The 20,982-nt window shown below is 38.8% G+C and overlaps 1 protein-coding gene across 1 annotated transcript in view; it reads right to left on the bottom strand.

The window, feature by feature from the left end:
* ELAPOR2 (endosome-lysosome associated apoptosis and autophagy regulator family member 2) overlaps positions 1 to 20,982 on the bottom strand; it is a 61,830-nt gene that overhangs the window by 4,656 nt on the left and 36,192 nt on the right. The window contains exons 11-17 of the mRNA XM_022588623.2: positions 17,980 to 18,117; positions 16,250 to 16,513; positions 15,348 to 15,521; positions 12,890 to 13,079; positions 11,522 to 11,618; positions 10,864 to 10,965; positions 1,875 to 2,001 (exon numbers count right to left, since the gene is read on the bottom strand). Coding sequence (XP_022444331.2) covers positions 1,875 to 2,001; positions 10,864 to 10,965; positions 11,522 to 11,618; positions 12,890 to 13,079; positions 15,348 to 15,521; positions 16,250 to 16,513; positions 17,980 to 18,117 — 1,092 coding nt within the window. The remainder of the gene's footprint in view (positions 1 to 1,874; positions 2,002 to 10,863; positions 10,966 to 11,521; positions 11,619 to 12,889; positions 13,080 to 15,347; positions 15,522 to 16,249; positions 16,514 to 17,979; positions 18,118 to 20,982) is intronic.

Below are 20,982 nucleotides of genomic sequence, written 5' to 3'. Positions count from 1 at the left end.
ACTCCTGAGTTAAACTTCGTGGCCAAAGAAGGGAATGCACCTTTTATTTTTGATTTACTCTTTAAAAAAAAGGATTATAAGATAGTAAGTTTAGCATAATTTTAGAGAAAAGATAAAGATTAATTTCCACTGTAAAGCATAAAAAATGTATCAGTATTATTAGGAGGATTAAAAGGAAACCATTTTTTTTGTGAGGCTGGAATTTTTATCCTTGACCCACTTAAAAGTGTTGAAAAGAACCTGGCTCAACCGTGCCCTCGATGTGTGAGCAGCGTTATATCTGTGGGCTCTGAGCCAGAATGAGCTATCTACAGGTAAGCACACTTAACTGAATTAAACATTTCCTAATTTTCTGATTAGTTTGTCTATTTGGAGACTTCTCTGTTTTGTATTAAAGTATTAATAAAAACATTTTATATTGTTATGCCTATACTTTATCATAAAATATGAAAATAAGTATTGTTCCATAAAACAATTTTATTTTTAGGCATATCTCTATGTGTCTGAGTTTGTGTTTGTGTACTAGGCTTCATGTACAATGTCTTTCTTACTACAGGTTCACTGTCATTCAAGTATGAAAAATACCAATGTAGAGAATAGTTCTCAATGTTTTTTTTTTATTCTTAAAGGTGGACACTACTGCTTCCAAATACGCTGAATGTATGGCTTTGGGTGGGGACATTCAGATTTTTTCTCCCTCTTCAACCCTCCAACCTGCCAACTACTAGCTCCTTAAGACTTTCCTGGAAAGAACAGCTCCCCTGTTCGATCCCCTTACCCAGTGAGCACCCTCGCATCATTCCATGCTGGCCCGAAAGTCAGTCCTATCCCATCTACCTTCTAGATCTCAGAAACCCCATTGGAATCTCTGATCCTCTGATGCCCATTCTCCAGTAGGGTCCCCACCACTGGTACTGATTTATCCTCTCATCTGTGCTTCTTCAATGTCATTTCAATGGAATTTGGAGAGAGTGAAGTGGTAAGTCATCTTCAAAGAGGTAAAGCTTGGGTTTTTATATGGTACTAGTCAAAGCTGGTGCAGGGAAGGGGGTACTCTCAAACACTATTAGTAGAAAAGCAAATTGATGCAACCAAAGCAATTTAGTAACACGTATCAAGAACCTTAAAAATGTCCCATCTCCTCGAATCCAGTTAATCCCTTTCCAGTAATAAACTCTAAGGAAATAATCAAATGTCTAACAAAGATGTTCATTACAGACTTATTTACAAAAAGATGGTTTTCAATTTTTTCTTAAATGTCCAACAGGGGAATTATTAAATCCCAAATTGCATATATAATAGCACATTTGTCAATAACTAAAAGTCATGTTTTTTAAAAAAAATTTAGTGACAAGGGAAGTGTATTAAAGGCATAATGGAAACAAAAAAATAGAGAAGAGAATCCCAACCTTACTTTAAAAAACAAGTAAGCAAACGAAGGACTGCAGAGAAAATATAGAGTAGGATCTTGATTTACATATATGTGGGAGGGGTGCACGTGAGATTCACTCTTTACGTATGCTTCTTGTGGAGAGTCAGTTATATCATCCTCATCTTAATTATACCTATAACTGCATTATATAAACATATTTGGGTTTAATTATATCATTTCCTTATACTCTGGGTAAATATCCATAGTCTAGAGCTCCCTTGCTATAATTCATTTTCCCCAATTCCAGTACACATCTTCAGCTACCTCAACATATGGGAGTCTAAGTATCAAACTTGATTTTAAATACATATTAATATCTCATTAAGTTAACTATAAGCTTCTGCCATGCTACTGAATCTCAGTTTCTATGGTGTAAGCAATGCTGGACTAAACAATTATATTTTCAGTGACACACTTCTCCTTAGATAGGTTTGCCTCTTACCTGAAATCCCCTCTTACAGGCACCCTCAATCTCATGGAAGTCATGCTCTGTGCACAGAGGGCAAGCTTCAGCACTCTCCCACAGGAAATAGAATGTGCATCCATCACAGGTACCTGCTGGACACTTGCTGAAATAAAACATGAAAAACAACAAAACCAACAGCTTTTGTAACACCTTCAATTGAGTCCAATCAACATTTGAATGCATGCTGCAAACATACTGGGAAGCAATGCATGGACGCTGAGGAAACACCTGAAAAATAATCTAAAGGAGACAAAAACCACAACAAAATACCACTTTGCACCTACCAAGATGGTGAGAATCAAAACAACAGATATTAACAAGTGCTGTGAGGATGTGGGGAAATTGGAACCTTCACACACTGCTGATGGGAATATAAAACAGTGCAGCATTGGAGGAATCTGGCAGTTCCACACACAATTAAACACAATTACCATATGATCCAGCAATTCCACTCCTAGGTAAATATCCAAGAGAAATGAAAATGCTATGTCCATACAAAAATACTCGTATATGAATGTTCATAACAGCGTTGTTCATAATATCCAAAAGGTGGAAACAACCCAAATGTCCACCAGCAGATGAATGGATGAACAAAATGTGGTATATCCATACGATGAAATATTACTGAGCCATGAAAAGGAATGCTGTACTGATACATGCCCCAACTTGGATGAACTTCAAAAATATTATGCTTAGTGACTGAAGCCAACCCAAAATTCCACGTATTGTATGATGTTATTCAGATGGAAGTCCATAACAGGGAACTCGATTTCAACATTTGAAAGTAGGTTAGTGGTTGCTCAGGATCAGGAAAGGGGCTAAGATTTAGAGAGGTAATAGCTAAAGGGTATGGGATTTCTTTGTGAAGTGATGAAAAATTTCTAGAATTGGCTATGGTGATGCTTGCACATATCTGAATATACAATAACCACTGAACAGTATGCTTTAAATGAGTGAATTTTAATGGTCTGTGAATTATATCTCTATAAAGCTGGGGGGGGGTTTAATTTAAAGAAACAGGTACAGATAACGACCCCCACAAAAAAAAAAGCTGCCGGAAAGTTTCTTGGTGAATCCTTACTGATTGAAGCAAGAAACTATTTGGAAAGCTTCTAATGGGAATGACTATTTTGTTCATGAATCCATTAAAACCAGGGGAATACTGTTGCCTTAGTTCGCCTACTGCACTTCCCTTAGGTCAAGCTGTGTAAATACAGGGCATTGCCCTGAAAACCTCCTTCAGACCTCAGCTGGTGCAGAGTATAGGTGTCCTGAAACAACTAATAGCAAAATGATAGACACACAATAATAGAGAGAATCCAAAAAACATCCCTTTTTAAGTTTTCATTTCAAATGCCTTTCTGATGATACAGTACCCAAACCTTTAATTTTCAGTCTACCAGCAAGGTAAAATTTCATACTATCAGTGAACTAAATATATTCTAAGGTATCCTAATATGAACACTGAAACAAATTTACATGCCTGAAAATTTATGCATTTTTACATGTCTATCTTTCTGAAGTGTCCGTGTACTGCAGACTAAGTGGACATGGGTGGGAGGTAAACAAAAGCAATGCTCTGTACGACATACTTCAGAAACAGAGACCCAGATTGTCAAAACTAAGAACAATGGTGAAGAGCAACTCTTCTGAAAAACGACTTGACTCTCTTAACTGCCTTAATTTCTCCGTTTGTAAAAAGAGAGTAATAAATATATTGACTAAGAAGCAGAGAGATTTTTTTAAAAGGAAAATATAATAGATGAAAACCATGCCACTTAAAAAATTATTCCCACCCTCTACCTTCCAGATCAGTAAAAGCAACACAAAATTGCTCTTTTGAAAAAGATTGTGTAATCAATGAGAAAAATTCTTCAAGAATGCCTTATTTGCATAACAAATGCTTTGCAACTTTCAAAATAATTACACTTTTCTGATCATTTAGCAAAAATTACCAACAGGCTTTCCTGCTCAAGTCTTTCCTCCCTGAATTATTTTCTATTTTATTTTTCCAACACAGAAAAACTTTAAAAGGAGAAAAAACTGTTTATATTGGGAAGATGCAAGAGTAAGTATGCTAAAGGTTGAGAAAAAAGAACTCAACCAATGAAAAAAAGGAGAAAATTAATCAAACTGGCAAAAAGCTCTACAGAGAAGACTTGGGTTACGATTCTAACTGGACTTTCAAATGATTCTGTGTTTTTCCGTAAGTGATTCAACCTCCCTCCCCACCGTATCACTTTTATAATTTGTCAAAAGCAGAATGTCTGCTATACTGCATTCATAGGGTGGTTATAAAGGATAAAATGAGAGAACAATTTGGTAAAGTTTAAAGCGCTGCAAAATATAAAAGACCATTAACAATGCACATCACTTTCTAAAGAACTGGCAGAGCCAAAGAAACAAACAAACAAAAATCAAGATGTTGATATAATTTATAAAGCTGCCATTAGATGTCAAAATACTACAATGATTCAGTGCCTTTCCTTGGCAGACTTCACTTTTTAAAAGAAACTCTTAGGTTAAAAGCAGTTTAGTTTAGAATCAATTCTTTAATTCTTTTAACTCAATCAATTATTTAAAATGTGGAATATCCAAATTTGACTCTTTGTTATAAGCCTAATTGTCACTGTTTGAATCAGGCCTTCCCTGGGAAGTAACAAGAAAGTATGAAGCAGTAATCACTTCAATAGTGCTTACATATATAAACGAAAATAGAAAAAAAGATAAAAGAAAAAAAGTAGTAAGATAGATAAATCTTTTATTGCCAGATATGTGAAATACCATTCCCCTTGCTGACCTGTGTCACCACCATCTTTTCCTCCCAACCAGCTTTTTACAGGTGTCGCTAATTTGTGCTTCTACATAACTTTTGCTCTACGTGACCACCACAGAAACCAATGAGTACACGTTCAAAGAAACGAGACAAAGTTTGTACAGTCTGGCATCCTCTGGCACAGGCAATGCTCTCTGACCTCCTGCTGACTCCTTTTGGCTTTGGAATCTCAGGAAGCTCAGCCTTTCTCTGCCAAGGATGCCTTGTCATTGGCAGAAACCCTTCTTGTGTAGGGTCCATAAGACACCATTGCACCTTGCTCTAATTTTGTTTGCCCTAAGGCTGAAGAGCATCAATCACTTATGACAGAGTTTGAACACAAGATATTTTGACCTAGAAGTCTTAGATCTATAAAATTTTACCAGTCTCCTGCAAAAATCTCCTTTTCTACAGGTTCTACCCTTGGTTAACTCGCAAAAGCCGGCATCTGATGAAGACATGGACAAATTATATTTACTGACACTACCTAGTCCCTTATTTTTTAAAATTTTTTAAAACAGTTTTATTGAGATATAGTTTAAATAGCATACAATTCACAATATAAAAGTGTACAATTCAATGGATTTTAATATATTCACGATATGTGCAACCATCACAGTCCATTTTTAAATATTTTCAAAATGAAAATTCTTTATCCATTCATTTGTCGATGGATATTTAGGTTGGATAGCATACTTGGCTACTGTAAAGAATACTGCCATAAAACATTAGGGTGTAGGTATCTTTCTGAATTAGTATTTTTATTTTCTTCGGATATATATCCGGGAGTGGAACTGCTGGATCATATGGTAATTCTATTCTTAGTTTCTTGAAGAACCTCCATAATGTTCTCCACAGTGGCTGCATCCATTTACATTCCCACCAACAGCATACCAGGGTTTCCTCTTCTCCATTCTTGCCAACATTTATTCGTGATTTTGTTAATGATGGCCACTCTGACTGGTGTGAGGTGATATCTCATTGTAGTTTTGATTTGCATTTCTCAAATAGTTAGCCATGTTGGGCATTTTCCCTGTGCCTGTTGGCCATCTGTATGACTTCTTTGGAAAAAAATGTCTATACAGGTCTTCTGTCAAGTTTTAAATTAGTTTTTTTTTTTTATATTGAGTTATATGAGCTGTTCATATATTTGGGGGGTTAACCCCTTATCAGGCATATCACTTGCAAATATTTTCTCCCAGTTAGCAGGCTACCTTTTCATTTTGCTGATGGTTTCCTTGGCTGTGTCAGGTCCCAGGGCTGGGGTGTTCACTATGTGGCTCAAATGGCTCACTCCTCAGGAAGGATCTCCAAGCCTGTGATGTCTCCCTCCTCTTCTGTATCCCCTCCTAGGGGCACAGGTCCCGACCTGATCGCTTCTCTTCCCTTCCTACTCGACTCCATGTGAATCTTTCTTTACAGTCCTGGTCATAGATGACCCCTCCTGCCAGTCTCCAGTTTGTTTTAGGTGAGAACTGCCCCATATGTAGATGGGTTTTTTTGTTTTGTTTTGTTTTTGTTTTTTTTGCGGTACGCAGGCCTCTCACCATTGTGGCCTCTCCCGTTGCGGAGCACAGGCTCCGGACGCGCAGGCTCAGCGGCCACGGCTCACGGGCCCAGCCGCTCCGCGGCATGTGGGATCTTCCCGGACAGGGGCACAAACCCGTGTCCCCTGCATCAGCGGGCGGACTCTCAACCACTGCGCCACCAGGGAAGCCCTATCCTCTGGCTTTTAATAACTTAAAATGAATAGACAACTGTTTTGGCTTTAACAGTCCTTCCCCAAATACCAACAAAAACACTAGCATCCAATAGATCCAGCGACTTTGATAGAGAGACTCTAAATCAGAGCCTGTGAAGAAACCCCTGGCGTGCTCGACCTCTGAACACTATCAGGACAGAAGTGTGAAGCACCCCTTTTGTGAGAGACAACCTCCTCAGAAACTACACGTATAATGAAAATGAATTTGGATTTTGAAGGAGGCTTTCACAAAACGATTTTGGATTTATTTATCAACTACCCAAGCAATTAAATATGGTCCTAAGTTGTAAGAAAGAGAGGAGGAAGATTTTCCTCTAACTCAGAACATTAATAAAGACGATCCTGTTTGAGGAAAGATGAGTCATTAAAAAGAAGGTACCAATCACTGGCAGATCAGTTGAGCTGTCCCCCGGATAAATGTGCTACTTGCCTCTGTTAAATGTGCTTCTTTGCAAATCTCTGTCTATATGGGAGAGGGGGAAATGACAAGATGAAAGCACGATGGCATGAAAAGAACAACAGACACAGTCAAGAAATCATTCCATCTTGACTGCGCCACTCTATAGCTATGGGTCCTCGGTGTTTCCTACTGTATCAAGTAAATGGGTTTGATTGAAGGATCTCTAATGGGCTATGACATCCCCATTACCAGAGTAAACATGGTTCCCTCTACCTGTTTTCGAATAAGGCTTTTTAAAAACTTTTTCAAACCTTTATAAAACTTTGCTGTTAAAACTAACAGCAATTTCTCATGCTTTTGAAAGAGCACTTTGGACACGTGCTTAGGTCTAAATTTTTCCTAATGGAAGGAGAATCCTGGATTCCTCTAACCATGCAGGATCACGATTAGGGGTTTGGAAAGCCTTTCAGGCAGAAGCTGGAGAGGCATTTATTTATGGATATTAGTGGTCGATCGTGTTCACAATTTATTCTTTGGCCAAAGTACAAACTGCAGTAGATAATCTCAAAAGTCCACTCCGACTCTGATTTCATCTGCCACAGACATCATGCTGTTAAGTTTAATTGAAAACGTCTCACACCCTCCAGATACTTTGTGGAATTAGAAACCAACTGCATTTGCCAGACCAAACTGACAGGCTGTTGTTTCCAACTGCTGTTTAGTAGGCGGTCCAGAATATTTGCCGCTCCTTCTGCACTGCATGTGAGATGCACGGAGAACACAGCTCCCCTTTTCTCCTGCCCCTTTCACTTTCTGTAAAGACATTCTCATTGATATTTTCCCTGGTCACCAAGACACAGAGCCCCGGCCAACAGTACTACTGCCAAAGTCGCCTTTGCCTGGTTTGCCAAGATTCTTGACCGAGGGAGAATTCCAAGGGATGGCATCCCTTCCCAACTGCCAAGGACTCCCTATAGTGACTTCCTGGTCAGCATATGAGACGTCTGCAAGGCAAGTGCCTGCTTAGCACCTTTCTTTCTCTCCTGGAGAACTTAAAGCTCAGATAAGAAAAATGCAAATTAAGTCCTCTTCAAAAGTAACCTAAGTAAATTTGGCTCTGTTAACATTTCTGTTAGTAGGAAATCTTTATTCAGCCCTACAGCTTAAAGAAAAGAAAAAAAATTCTAATTATTTCCGGACAAGCTGCTGTTTCTCATGTTCTGATCCTGGTCCCAGAGCTCCCCCTTGTGCCCTGATGGAAATCGATTCAAGAAAGAATGAAAAAAGTGAGAGAGAGGCATGGACATATATACACTACCAAATGTAAAATAGCTAGCTAGTGGGAAGCAGCCGCGTAGCACAGGGAGATCAGCTCGGTGCTTTGTGACCACCTAGAGGGGTGGGATAGGGAGGGTGGGAGGGAGACGCAAGAGGGAGGAGATATGGGGATATATGTATATGTATAGCTGATTCACTCTGTTATAAAGCAGAAACTAACACACCATTGTAAAGCAATTATGCTCCAATAAAGATGTTTGAAAAAAAAAAAGAAAGAACGAAAGGCCAGCACATTTAGGTTGTGGGGTTAAAAGCATTCCCTAGAGACGTGGTCCTCAGACTTCAGTGTGCGTCATAATTATAAACAGAGCTTCATCAAAATATGGGTGAAGGCATCCACCCTGTAGACCACGACCTTTTAATTTAGTTTTTCAGAAAACTAAAATGCAAAACAACATGTGAGAATCTATGTCAGAAAACAAAAAAGTCAAATCTCCAAAATGGGGGTGAAGACCAATGGTTCTCAAATTTTAATATGTATCAGAATTGTCTTGTGTTTTTATAAATATTCCTGTTCCAAACACTCGGAAATTCTTTAGGTTTCAGGGAAGGCCTAGAAATCAGTTTTAAAATAGACACCCCACTCTGATGCTTTTTGCAAAAATGTTCCTATAAAAGGGTTTCATCTTCAAGGAATTCAAGGAAAAGACTCTGACAAGTACAGGTTTCTGGTAACTGACAATACTGCTGAACTGAATGAGCAAGCATTTTCAGAACTCCAATGGAAAAACTGATACATTCATAAAAGTGCTAACAAAAGATCAAGACGAAAAACAATTAATTACATGGGACTGAGCGAACTGATGGGATGATTATAATTTTTGTGACTTTCTGTTTGAACAAAAAAAATGTGAGCTAAAGTATTAAAATGATCGATTGCTTTAAATAAATAAATAAATAAGAATAAATTGTAAAATTAAAAAAAAAGATAGACACCCCAAGGTATTCTGCTGCATATGATCTTGGGAAACCCTTGCAAAGACAGTCAAGTAGAAAACACTGCCTGAGGTCAAGGGAGGAACTTAACTTTTCCTCTCCTCACAGGGAAAAAAATCAGTTTCTAGATGCCATCATTTAACATCATGAGACTATTACTTTCTTATTACGTTAAAACATCAGAATCCACCTTGGGAGAGTTAGAGTGATACATTTTCTAAAGGACAGAGTTAGTCTTCAGTAACATTATCTGCTTAAGTCATAGGGGCTCCTGGAGGAGGCTTCAGAAGTCACCCAGGTGGACTCCAGAGAAGTGAGTTGCCAGGTGCGAGAAAGGACCTCAGAAGTGCTATAGTAAATAAAACAAACCTCTGAACTTGAAGTCATATGGTGGGATATCAGAGGATAGTGAAAGAATCTCTGGATACACCTTCTCATAAAGAAAGTGTGCTTGCTGCCTCAACTCCAGCGTGAACACTGGCACAGGGATCCTCCACCACACGATGCCCTTGAGCACCAGGCTCCCTCTGTTTCTTTCACTGATGTCCATTACCTTTTATTATGTATGGCGCTCATCACATTCTTCTCTCACCTTGCAAAGGCGAGGAGAAAAATTAATACATACATCTACGAGAACCAGAGTAACAGTGTTGGTAAGAGGTGAATGCTAGTGTGCCTTTATTCATAGAAATGAGCCCAAAATACTGTGTTACCACCGTAATTATTTTTAAGATGCCCAAGGAACCGGAGCAATGCTTAGACCACTGATTTCCAATCCTGATGTAACATACGCAGGACAGCTTCAAATCTCACAAAAGGTTACGGTGAAACTATCAAAAACAAAGTTAGGTCAATCATTTTTTTAAAGATAACTTTTTGCTAGCTTGACGGAGAAAAATGTGCAAATCAAATTATAATCCAAAGGTACCTTAACCCTAAAAAGATTAGAAATAATCTACATACTAAACAATGAATAACCATAAAAAATAAAAATCAGGAGACATTTAAGCTTCACTCAGGCCATGAAAACAGTCTTTAAGTTTACAGTTTTGAGTCCATGAAACTGCTTCTTTTCTCCTACTGGTCCCACCCAAAGTGGCTGTATTAATCAGATCTAGACTGTGGACAGCTGTTGCCTCGATGCCAATCAGTTAAATGAACCGTGTTACGTATTGTAAAGGTCAGACTCTACCTTGGTGATTTCGCCACCAGTGATCAGAAAACTGAAGAGTTGGAAATGCATCTAACCTGACCCTCATCCCCTTATAGAGAAAGAAACTACGGCGCACAGGTTAGACTGCTTAATCTAAAATCTAGATTCTAGATCACCCAGATGGTCCCTTGCTGGGGAAGAATTGTAATCCAGGGAAGTTCCTAATCCAGCTCTCAAGAAAGTGGAGGCTAGATAGTTAAGACTCAATCCAAGGATACAAACAATATAGTTATATATTACTTAAATAATTTCCAAGACAATTAGACACTCAGGCAAACCAGACGAGAATATGTCATTGAGGAGACTGCGAAGTGCTGAGATTGGCAAGGGCCTATACCTCTCTACAGGCACCCAGCACGTCTGTACAAGAAAAATCTACAGATTCTTTGTTCCCTTTCTGCTTTATATCCATAGAGAACGTGCTTTAAAATAGTAAGATTCTGGAGAGTTTTTCTTCCTAATAAATACAAGTATGGAAGAATCATGTAGAAATAAGACTACCTGGGTACTGAAATGGTTCCAGCTCCCGGTTTAGCAGGATTACACCTCATTTTCACAGCAGTTGATCGGCCTTTAACACAAGAGGTTGTAGTTGTAGAAGACCTATTGGAAGAGAAATGCTATTTCACAAAACATATATGACACGCATTTCAAAGACAAAAATAACCTGTGTGTAATTGCTCCTATGCTCTATGAATAAACGAAAAAATGTATCAAAGTTCGCTAATTTAGAATTTTAATACATATTGAGTTCATTTACTGGCACTGCCTATGAAAAGCTGACTGCTCCCCAGGTAAAGTCATACGCTATGATCAAAGGATTTAAAGCTATTGTAATTATAATCAAAATTAGAAGCAAAAGAATTTTTTAAGAGATTAGAGGTCATAGCGACTTAGGCTGATGTTTTGATGTGTGAATTACAATTACTGCCTAGACAATGAAGTAGAGTCTCTTGATTGCCTAATTTAGAAGATTATATATATGAGAAAAATGACATAATGCTTTCTACATATTCCCCGTTTCCTATTTTTTTTACTAAGTCTTTCACTTACGAACCAATTACTGACTATCTATTAGGTATAAGCTACCATGCTAGGCACCCTGAAGTGATGTCCTATGACTAAGGAAACAGTCAAGAGAAGCAGCATGTTCACTCACTTATAAAAGAAATGCACATCTGGCGTTTGGCTTGGTGAAACTGGGAACATATCTTCTTTTATATTAATATTTTGCAATGTGGTTTCAACAGTCACTCCTAGACAAGAATAAAAAAAGAAACTATTAAGCAATATGGGAAAATTAGGCTTATTTAGTCTCTGTATATCTAAATAGAAAATAGCTTTACTTTGATGCTGTCATTTTACCAGAAATATCCTCTTAAATTAATGCATTCTTGGTAAGAACCATAAACGTTACAAAGTTTCCAGAACAGAAAATAAAAGATTCTACTCCCTAGTTTTGCAATTTTGCTTAAGTCGCTTTACTTCCCTGATTCTTATGTCTTGAATTTGTAAAATGCATGCAATAATTTAGATGATCTCCACCGTCCCTTCTAGTTCGAACATTTCAACAATCTACTATTATCATTCTCAGCCTCTTGTGAGTTGTGTCAAACGAGCTGGGCTACTTTGCTAATGCACCTTTTCATTCATTCACATTCATTACAGACACAAGTGACAAAACAGAATTTTTCGTGCCCTAATAATTTCCAGAAAAAAACTCCAAAATTTGTTTAATCTAGGAGTAAGGCATTCCCCACCCATCCACCCCAGGCAAAATGATAGCAGAGCCAAAACGCAAGCAATTACAGCAACCTTTGTTCTAGCAGAGTTCTGATGCTGAACACAAACTCAGTATCTGTCCTCGGTGCTGAAAATTATAGCTAGATTCCCCTGGAGTCTCTCACGATGGTTCTCAAATCTGGCTGCAGACTAGAATCATCTAAGAAGCTTGTTACATTATCATATGCGTTCTTAGATCCCTAATCCCTACCCCAGATATTTTAATGAACTTGATCCTTAGGAATTACTAATTAGGGACCTGAATTATTCTTAAAGCTTCCCTAAACTTTCTAGACCGGAAAGACAGGAGGGACAGATGGGGAATAAAACTCAGCACATTCACTCTTGCTGTTTGTCACCAGATTACTTCTGGTGTGAGAAGAGATGATGAGAACTGGTGGCAGATACTATGATTCAGGTTTATACTGTGTTTGTTTACTCTTCTTTTGTTCACAGTTTTGGGAGTTTATCATTATTTTGCTTAGAGAATCTGATGAAAGGCACAGACTCTCAGAAAACAACATACCACACAAGTAAATACATAAATGCAGAAGCTTCTTGTATTCCCTGAGAATGATCAAAAGATCTCACTTGCAGGGGCTTTTTAACCATGTTATAAAGTGATGGTTTAGAATTACCTGTAGGTTTTAATCATCGATGGTAAGCACCAGTGCAATGACAAGTTAGCAGTACCATAATTTTAGAGCAAATGCATGCATGCATATACGAACCAAATTAAACTTACCTAAAAATACATCTGCCAGAATGATGGACTGTGATGATAAGGCTGCTCGGAAGCCCTTACTTTCAGAAGGAATAATAGTTGACTGACATACAAATGCTCCTACCAGGTTCGTATAATCATCTGGCCCTGCCACCACTTCCTTTACTGTGAAGTCGGTTATATTGTTGGTGCAGACAGCCAACTTCTTCCCCTAGGAAAATAAAGTCATAAAGAGGTTTCACTGAAGGTCAGTCTCTAAACTGGATCTCAGCTAGCTAGTGATTCTAGCAGAGCATGGGCTCTCTCCTCACCACAATTCTGGTTTAACTGATCGGGTGTGGGCCCAGGCACCAGTACTTTTTAAAAGCTCTTGAGACAATTCCAATGTTCAACCAGGCTTGAGAGTCACTGACGTCATAATGAATACAGTAATTCAAGGCTGCACTGCTGCCCCAACTACAAGCATCATTTGTGCTGGATGAAAGCCATCTGACTTAAGGAAATATAAGTCATCTGTGAAATCTTCAATTCTTAGGACAACAATGCGCATAAAGGAACCAGAAAACTGCTGGTGAAGGTTTTAATGCCGAGAAAAAGGACTTGCTCTTCCTTCTCCTGTATAGGCCTGTGTGTGGCAGAAAAGTAATGTCAAAGCTGAAAAAGAAAACGTAAAAACCTAGGACAACAACTGAACAGCTGGTCACTAGAAGTGTCTTTATTCACCTACTCTTAGACTCAATGATGTGGATCTGCTCAACTACACAGTATGTTGAAGAGTATACAGGAACTTACTTTTTTTTTTTTTTTTTTTGCGGTACGCTGGTCTCTCACTGCTGTGGCCTCTCCTGTTGCGGAGCACACGCTCCAGACGCGCAGGCTCAGCAGCCATGGCTCACGGGCCCAGCCGCTCCGCGGCATGTGGGATCCTCCCGGACTGGGGCACGAACCCGTGTACCCTGCATTGGCAGGCGGACTCTCAATCACTGCACCACCAGGGAAGCCCAGGAGCTTACTTTTTTAATCATTTGGAGGGTAGTGAGAAGATATAACTTATAAAATGGTTTGACTCTTATTTTTTTTTAATATGGTATGTCTAAATATACTACAGTCCCACTGCAAAGGACTATACCTTACTCTACAATTTCTATGAAGAAATATATAACGAAAAACAGAAACACTGTTTTATTGGTCTCAGATGTAGAGTGTGCACAGACGGGCACAAAGAAAAGAACAAAGATTTCTCTTCCTTAATGCAGCGAGCAATCCTAACCTATAAAATGTTCTCCCTCCACCAGGCCGGCTCACCGCATTACAGGTGCAACATATTGTTAATAAGCTTAAATTAAACTCTTGACGTCATAAGAGAAGAACAAGGAAAAAGAGCAGAGAGACTCTACTGAGGAAAAGAAGAGGGAAACAACAGGAAGAGGAAAGGAATGCGAATAAAGAGGAAAAAAGGAGAAGGAAGACAGAAGAGAGAAGAGGAAAGCAAAGACAGTGGTAACACAGGAATGAGACTGAGAAGAAGTGTGATATACAGTGGAATTAATCTTATTCACTGCTTTACACAGCATTTAACCCAACAGGCATTTAATTTTTTTTTTTTTAAATTGAGTGAACCGAGTGACTGATCAATTGGGTGAGTGTGCTGGATCACCCCATGTAAAATCAGGACAGGACAAATGTCATACCATGTAAAATGTATAGATCTTTTCGTTTGAGAACTTCTGTAGCCATGAGACGTCTTTTTATTTCCCTTGCACAACCTTTGGCACAGCATTTCATAACGGAGACCATTAGAGACACAGGAGTTAAAACGGAAAGAGACACGGAGGAAAGGCCTTAGTATATTTTCACCTTTGCTAACGGGAAATACACACACATACACCTCAACCCCGACCTTCTATGCCCACAAAAATATTGGGCACGCAGTCCTGTAACTCTCCCATTACCAGTATCCATTCACGTTCTGCTTCTTGCCAAAGAAAATTAAATCCCATTATTTATTAGCAGAGGCTACCTTATCAACTGGCACTTGTGCCCTGCTTGCGTCCTTTTTATTTTTGGACAAGCTTCCTCTGGAAAGTCCCTTCTTTTTAAAACGCAAACTTGACCATATAAGCAACAGTCAAACTTTCTCAAACCTTAACTTCCTGCCTAAAAAATAGGTGGGATTGACAAGCCTGACCCACTTTTACAAAAATGAAAGATCCTCAAAGCCCTTGCTCCGTTGCTCCAAGCTTTGGGGGTTCAACTGACTGGATAAAGTGCTTTGATGGAGTGAGAACCAGACAAGGTTGCCCCTGGTGGAGAAAACTGCCAACGTGCTAGGAAGCAACAGAGGATTTAAGCTGTCACAGCTCAGTTTCTAACATTTGGTTGTTAGCTTCCATAGAGATTTTATTGGTCCATCAACACAGAAAATACCTCAGTCAGAGCTGAAACATAGCTCCTTCTCACCCTGCCAGCCAGAACTCACCTCATGCCCACATAGACTGATATTGAAGAAATGGAAGTATTTTGTTCCTTTGGAGGTAAAGCTGGGACCATTCATTAAGGAGCCCACACTGCTGAGGTTGCTGAAGTCATAGTGCAAACTCTGATTTTCTTTTTCATAGTAGAAAAAGCAGTCACTGTAGCAAACTGAGTGGTCCTTTGATTAAAGATTAAGAAATGTAAAAATCCAAACAAAACAAAGCGGAAACAATACGGCAGGAAAGAAAGCATCAGCTGCTATGAAAACAAGGTGTTTCCAGAAAGTTCTAGGTTTAAAAACTATTTCAGTAATCTTGTCTTAGTTATGGTATATTTCACCACACGAATATAGAAAATGTCTAAACTCTAGATTTCTCTACGCAAAGTTCAGAAGTGTTCGCATTTTTTAACGGAGTAAAGTTATCCTAAGATTAGTTTCTTACAGAAAGGTATTTTAATAAATAGCCAAGATGTCCTGTTATGCCAGTTTCAACAGACATTCAACTATTTTTTCCTTCACTCAGAATACAGCATCCATCTTTACCCTTAAAATGTTATGAGACATTCTTGCTGTTCTCCACATACGCCTACAGCCTACATATAGTGAGGCACCTTACTTGCTCTACCTTAATGGAATACACAAGAAATCAGTTTTAATATTTTTGGAAAGCATTCTTTTTTGGATCCTCTTCTTAATATTTTATGCCCCCGGTAATTAGCCCTTTCATGGCACATATTAAGTGCTCAACAGATGTAAGATGAGGTAAAATAAGAAAGGGAATGAAAAAGCCATTCATAAATAAAACTAGCAACTTCATAGTTCCTGGAGAAACATTAAGAGGAACCTTTGGGTTTGTCTATTAAAATATGCTTTCCCGGGGATAAGTGAAATACGGACCCACTTACCTGAGTGCTTCTACTCCCAGGCCCACATAGAATACAAGCCTCCTTGCCATAGACCTGATGTATGGACAGGTAGGTGTCAGGTGGACACTCCTTGCACTGGTTGGTTTCTTTCTCAATGTAGTGGCCTGGGGGGCAGGGGACACACGATGAGCCCAACTGTTCAGAACCGAGGGCACAGGCACGGCACGAGGACGCCACCCCATCAACTGCATTAGCGGCAGTGATAGAATAAATCTTCACCATGTCATTGATGAACCGTCTATTCTAAAAAGAGAGCAGAAAGTAATGACCTCTGCCTTGGCGCTTAGTTGTACAACCAGATTGTTTTATGTTCGTATCACCAAAATAACTAAGCAAAGTGTCCCAGCCAGTGGATTAATAGTATTCCTTTTTGGTACTTTTTAAAAATATATTAAATCTTAACACTAGAAACTCATTTCCACAGTAATGGAGTTCCAGGAATTTGGCCATGAAATTATGTCATAATGGGTACAAATTCAGGCATATGTATAGACTTGATGTCTGGTAAAACCAATATGATTTAACAAAAGAGCAACCTTAGCTCCCATCACTGTTTATTCACACATAAGCCTAAATGTCATGATACAATAGGTTCTTTGCACTGTGGCAATGTTGAAAAGACTTGGACCAGGGATTAAAAACTCCTCACTCAAACACTAACTGTGTGATAGTGGCGCAATCACATCACTTCTTTGGGCTTTTTTCCTCCCTCTCTAGCACTTTCCTTAACCAACATACTCTGATTTCTACTGGATGCATAACAGAGAGTAAAAACCTGGGTCTTACTATACTTTTCTTGCTTGTGACACTGAGTCAATTAAGGTCTAGTTTTCATCAAGCAGTGAGCACCACTGTGTCAGTAGAGCACCGCTTCTTAATGCTTTCTGTCTGGGGCAAAGACTCAAGGGAGGCAAGGAAGCCTTGCACAGCATGTTCACACCCCACAAGGTGGGAATCCGAGCACTCATAAAAGAGCAACTGGAGTCAAGTGAAACCTGGGGAATGGGTTCCCCAGTGAAGACCTGAAGAGAAAAGAGAAAATGCTCTACATTTGCCACCACAATGTTAAGGCAGCGTCTTAAACCGTGATTTACCTTGTTCTCACCCTGGAAATGCCACAGCAATGGAGATCCACAATAACATGTAATTGAAGCATATAATAGAAAATATTTAGGGGAGGATTAAGGTCTATTCTACTACGGAAAGTAAAATAGAATAGTTCTGTGTGTTAACCCGACAGTGTGCACATACACACTCGCCAAGCTATAAAAGGAAACAGTCATTCCTGTATGAAGTAATAAACCAACATCAGATAATGCCTCCTGGACAAATGCCAGATCTTTCAGACGAAGGGGAAGAAAGTCACCACCTTCCCGAAGTCTCAGAAAGCTTTAAAAGTAAGTTTTTAAATAACTACAAAATAAGATTTTCTTTCTCTTAAGCTTTTACCAACTATATTTGTTCAAAGTATAGAACAATTCAAAGATACATTGTGTTATTCCATTTCATATTTTTTCTTGCTCTCAAAACAGAAACCCCCCAAAAATACCATTTTTATACCAATCTGCTCCGTAACCAAATGATTGATTCTACATCAGGAAAAAGCTAAGCCTTTTCCTCCAGGAGAAGTGAGGAACCACTTTGTACAAATCTCCACAGGCAGAATCATCTTTGTAGCTTTTATTTTCTTTTAAGTGCTTGGAACTTACATCTTGACCCTGATTGGTCCTCTGAAATGCCCATGTAAATGTAAATGTGGCATTCTTGAAGATGACATGGGTGTAAGCTTGTTTTTCTTTGGTTCCACCCCATGATTCGACCACGTTGGTACTTTTTCTATTAATATCCTAAAATATAGTAGAAAAAAATACATACAAAAAACCACCAACTCAGTATTAATATACATGTATATACATTACAATCATATGTTTGCATTTACAGTAAACCCTACAGCGTTCATGAATATTTATCTGCAGAGCATGTAACCCTAAAACCCTCAAAAACTTCCCTTCAAGTCTACACAAGCACTTACTAGCTGAGTAATTACAATGTATCAACCACGTCATCAATATAACGTGAAAGAGGTCTCAAATCATAGTTATGTTTAAGGAATTTTTCTGTTGGAGGGAGGGGTGGTGTGTGTGTATGTGTATGACTCCAGCTTAGGAAATATATGCAGAAAGGGAAACATAATTCCTCCAACTTCTGACAGTAAACTTCTAGGATCCTCATAAAACGACAAGGCTTTCTTTCCATCTTTTATCTTTTCCCTTGAGGGATTCTGATAGGCGGCTTTTACACAGGAATTCTAAATTCTCCCTGAATTATACTTGCAATTTCCAGTGCAGATTAACTATAATGTTATTTTATGTTCATGTAATCTTCTTTTGCTTATACTTGAATTCCAAAAAGATTAATTTGTGTAACATCTTATTTCTGATTTCCTTAGCTAAATTCAATATTTAGAATATTATATAAATGTGTGACATTCCACCAATATTATGTCATTAACATGGTCAGAAAGCGAATGCAATAAGTAAAGCAAATAATGTAATACACATCTAATTTATTTGAAATGAAAAACCAAGACTAACTCTGAATCTTCTAATTAGTCTTCCCTGCAGAAACCCTAATAGATGACTTAGGAATCTGGATAGGTTTTTGTTAGTTATCCGAAATGCTGATAATACAGTGGCCTGGCTCAAGACATGTCTCTTTCTTTCTATGATATAAACGCTGACGGCAAGCATGTTATAAAGTAATCAGATATGCTATAAAGACATGCGTCTTGAGTTCACACCACAAGCAGGAACAACAGAGTATGCCTGTCATACGTCACAGAATTCCCCACATTACCAAACAACCCAATAATCACACATGCCGCTTCCTAAAAGGAGCTCATAATATACAGACAGTGCTTTGCTGAACACTTTCTGGATGTTTATTCCCATAATAAATGGAACATACTGCATTACTGCAAATAATACCACCTTACCTTTGTAAAACACTACACGATTTTGAAAGCATTTTGTTGTGTTATTTAGGTGCTGATATCTTAAAAATTGCTGTGCAGAAATCAAATCACAGAGTAAAGATAACTAACGGATCCAGCTATGAGCAAAAACCTCTTAAGACTGATTTACCAAAATAAATATCTATGATCCCTACCCTCAGGAATGCTAGATCAACAGAGAGAGACAAATATATGAATACATTCACATAATTAAAGTAGGGTTTTCTCAAAGGGTTTTAGGAGCACACTGGAGAGAGTGGTTAACTTTACTTAAAGGAATAAAGAGAAAGCTTCCCAGAAAAGGTGAGGTTTGAGCTGCCCTCGAAGTATGAACGGGAGTTCACCAGACAAAACAGCAAAATGAAGAAAGTCATTCTAGCTTAGAGTGTGCCAAGGCATGAGAAGTGAAAAAGTACAGAGTGTTCCGCTAACAAATTCAGGGTGTCTAAAGAGGGGTGAGTAGTAACAGCAGTTTGGTAACAGAGGCTGAGCAAAGAGTACAAAAGCCATACAGATGCCATGCTAAGGAATTTTAAGTGTATTCATAGGCTATTGGTTCTCAAACTTTACTGCACTTCAGAACCAACCTCAAGGCTTGCTAAAATACAGAATGCTGGGCCCTATCACCAGAGTGTCTCATTAAGACTAGGAAGGGGGTGCTTCCCTGATGGCGCAGTGGTTGAGAGTCCGCCTGCCGATGCAGGGGACACGGGTTCGTGCCCTGGTCCGGGAAGATCCCACATGCCGCGGAGCGGCTGGGCCTGTGAGCCATAGCTGCTGAGCCTGTGCTCCGCAAGAGGAGAGGCCACAGCACTGAGAGGCCCACGTACCGCAAAAAAAAAAAAAAAGAAAAGAAAAAAGGACTAGGAAGGGGTTCAGAAACGTGCATTTCTAACAAGTTCCCAGATGATGCTGGTCCAGGAACCACATTTTGAGAACCGCTGCCACAGGCAATAAAAAGCCACTAAGGGTGAGGGGGTAGATTTGTTGTGGCTGCCTCTACTATTGTTTTTATGTTTATAAAGGTAAGTTTGACAACAGCATTTATGAGAGGATGGGGATGAGAGGAATAGATAGAGACTATTGCTGAGAGATAATGGGAGTCTGAATTGTCAGTAATGGCACTCAGTATGAAGAGGAACTAATACACTGAAGAAATAAGGAGGGAGAGCTAAGAGAACTGAAGACTTCTCGGTTATTTGTGGTGTCATAGATAGACGTGTTGAAGATTCTTCATCTTCTTTGACTACCACAAAGTCCTTTTTATTTTCAGAACGAAATAGTCTGCCTTCATTTAAGCTATTAGTAATCATGAACAAATATTTAAATCTCCATATATCTTGTATATCATGGAGGACACTGTTAATGGACTGTTAACTAGCTACTAAAGGATTGTTGGAAAAAAGCAAAAACAACTCATGTCTATGAAGTCACTACTTAATTATAACATTAAAGTCTTAGCCAACAACCTTCTAATACCTCCCTGGGGTCTTAAGTAAATTTTGTGTTACCACTTTTTCTCAAGCTATTAGTTGAGATTTATAGGACATCTAGGAAAAAATGGGCAAAATTATGACATGTACATAGCCAAATCCTTTGTCTACATTTATTTACTTAACAAGGAAGGGTGTTATTTTTCCCAAAGCTCTCCACCTCCACTGTTTTGTGCCCTCACTTATTAATACATGCTTCTCCCTCC

This window comes from Delphinapterus leucas, chromosome 9 (genome assembly GCF_059928025.1).
Source record: "Delphinapterus leucas isolate spDelLeu-1000000601 "Yukka" chromosome 9, BTC_Dleu_Yukka2, whole genome shotgun sequence".
NCBI lineage: Eukaryota > Metazoa > Chordata > Mammalia > Artiodactyla > Monodontidae > Delphinapterus > Delphinapterus leucas.
Note: the sequence above shows the minus strand (reverse complement) of the source record. Positions and strands in the feature narration are given on the sequence as shown.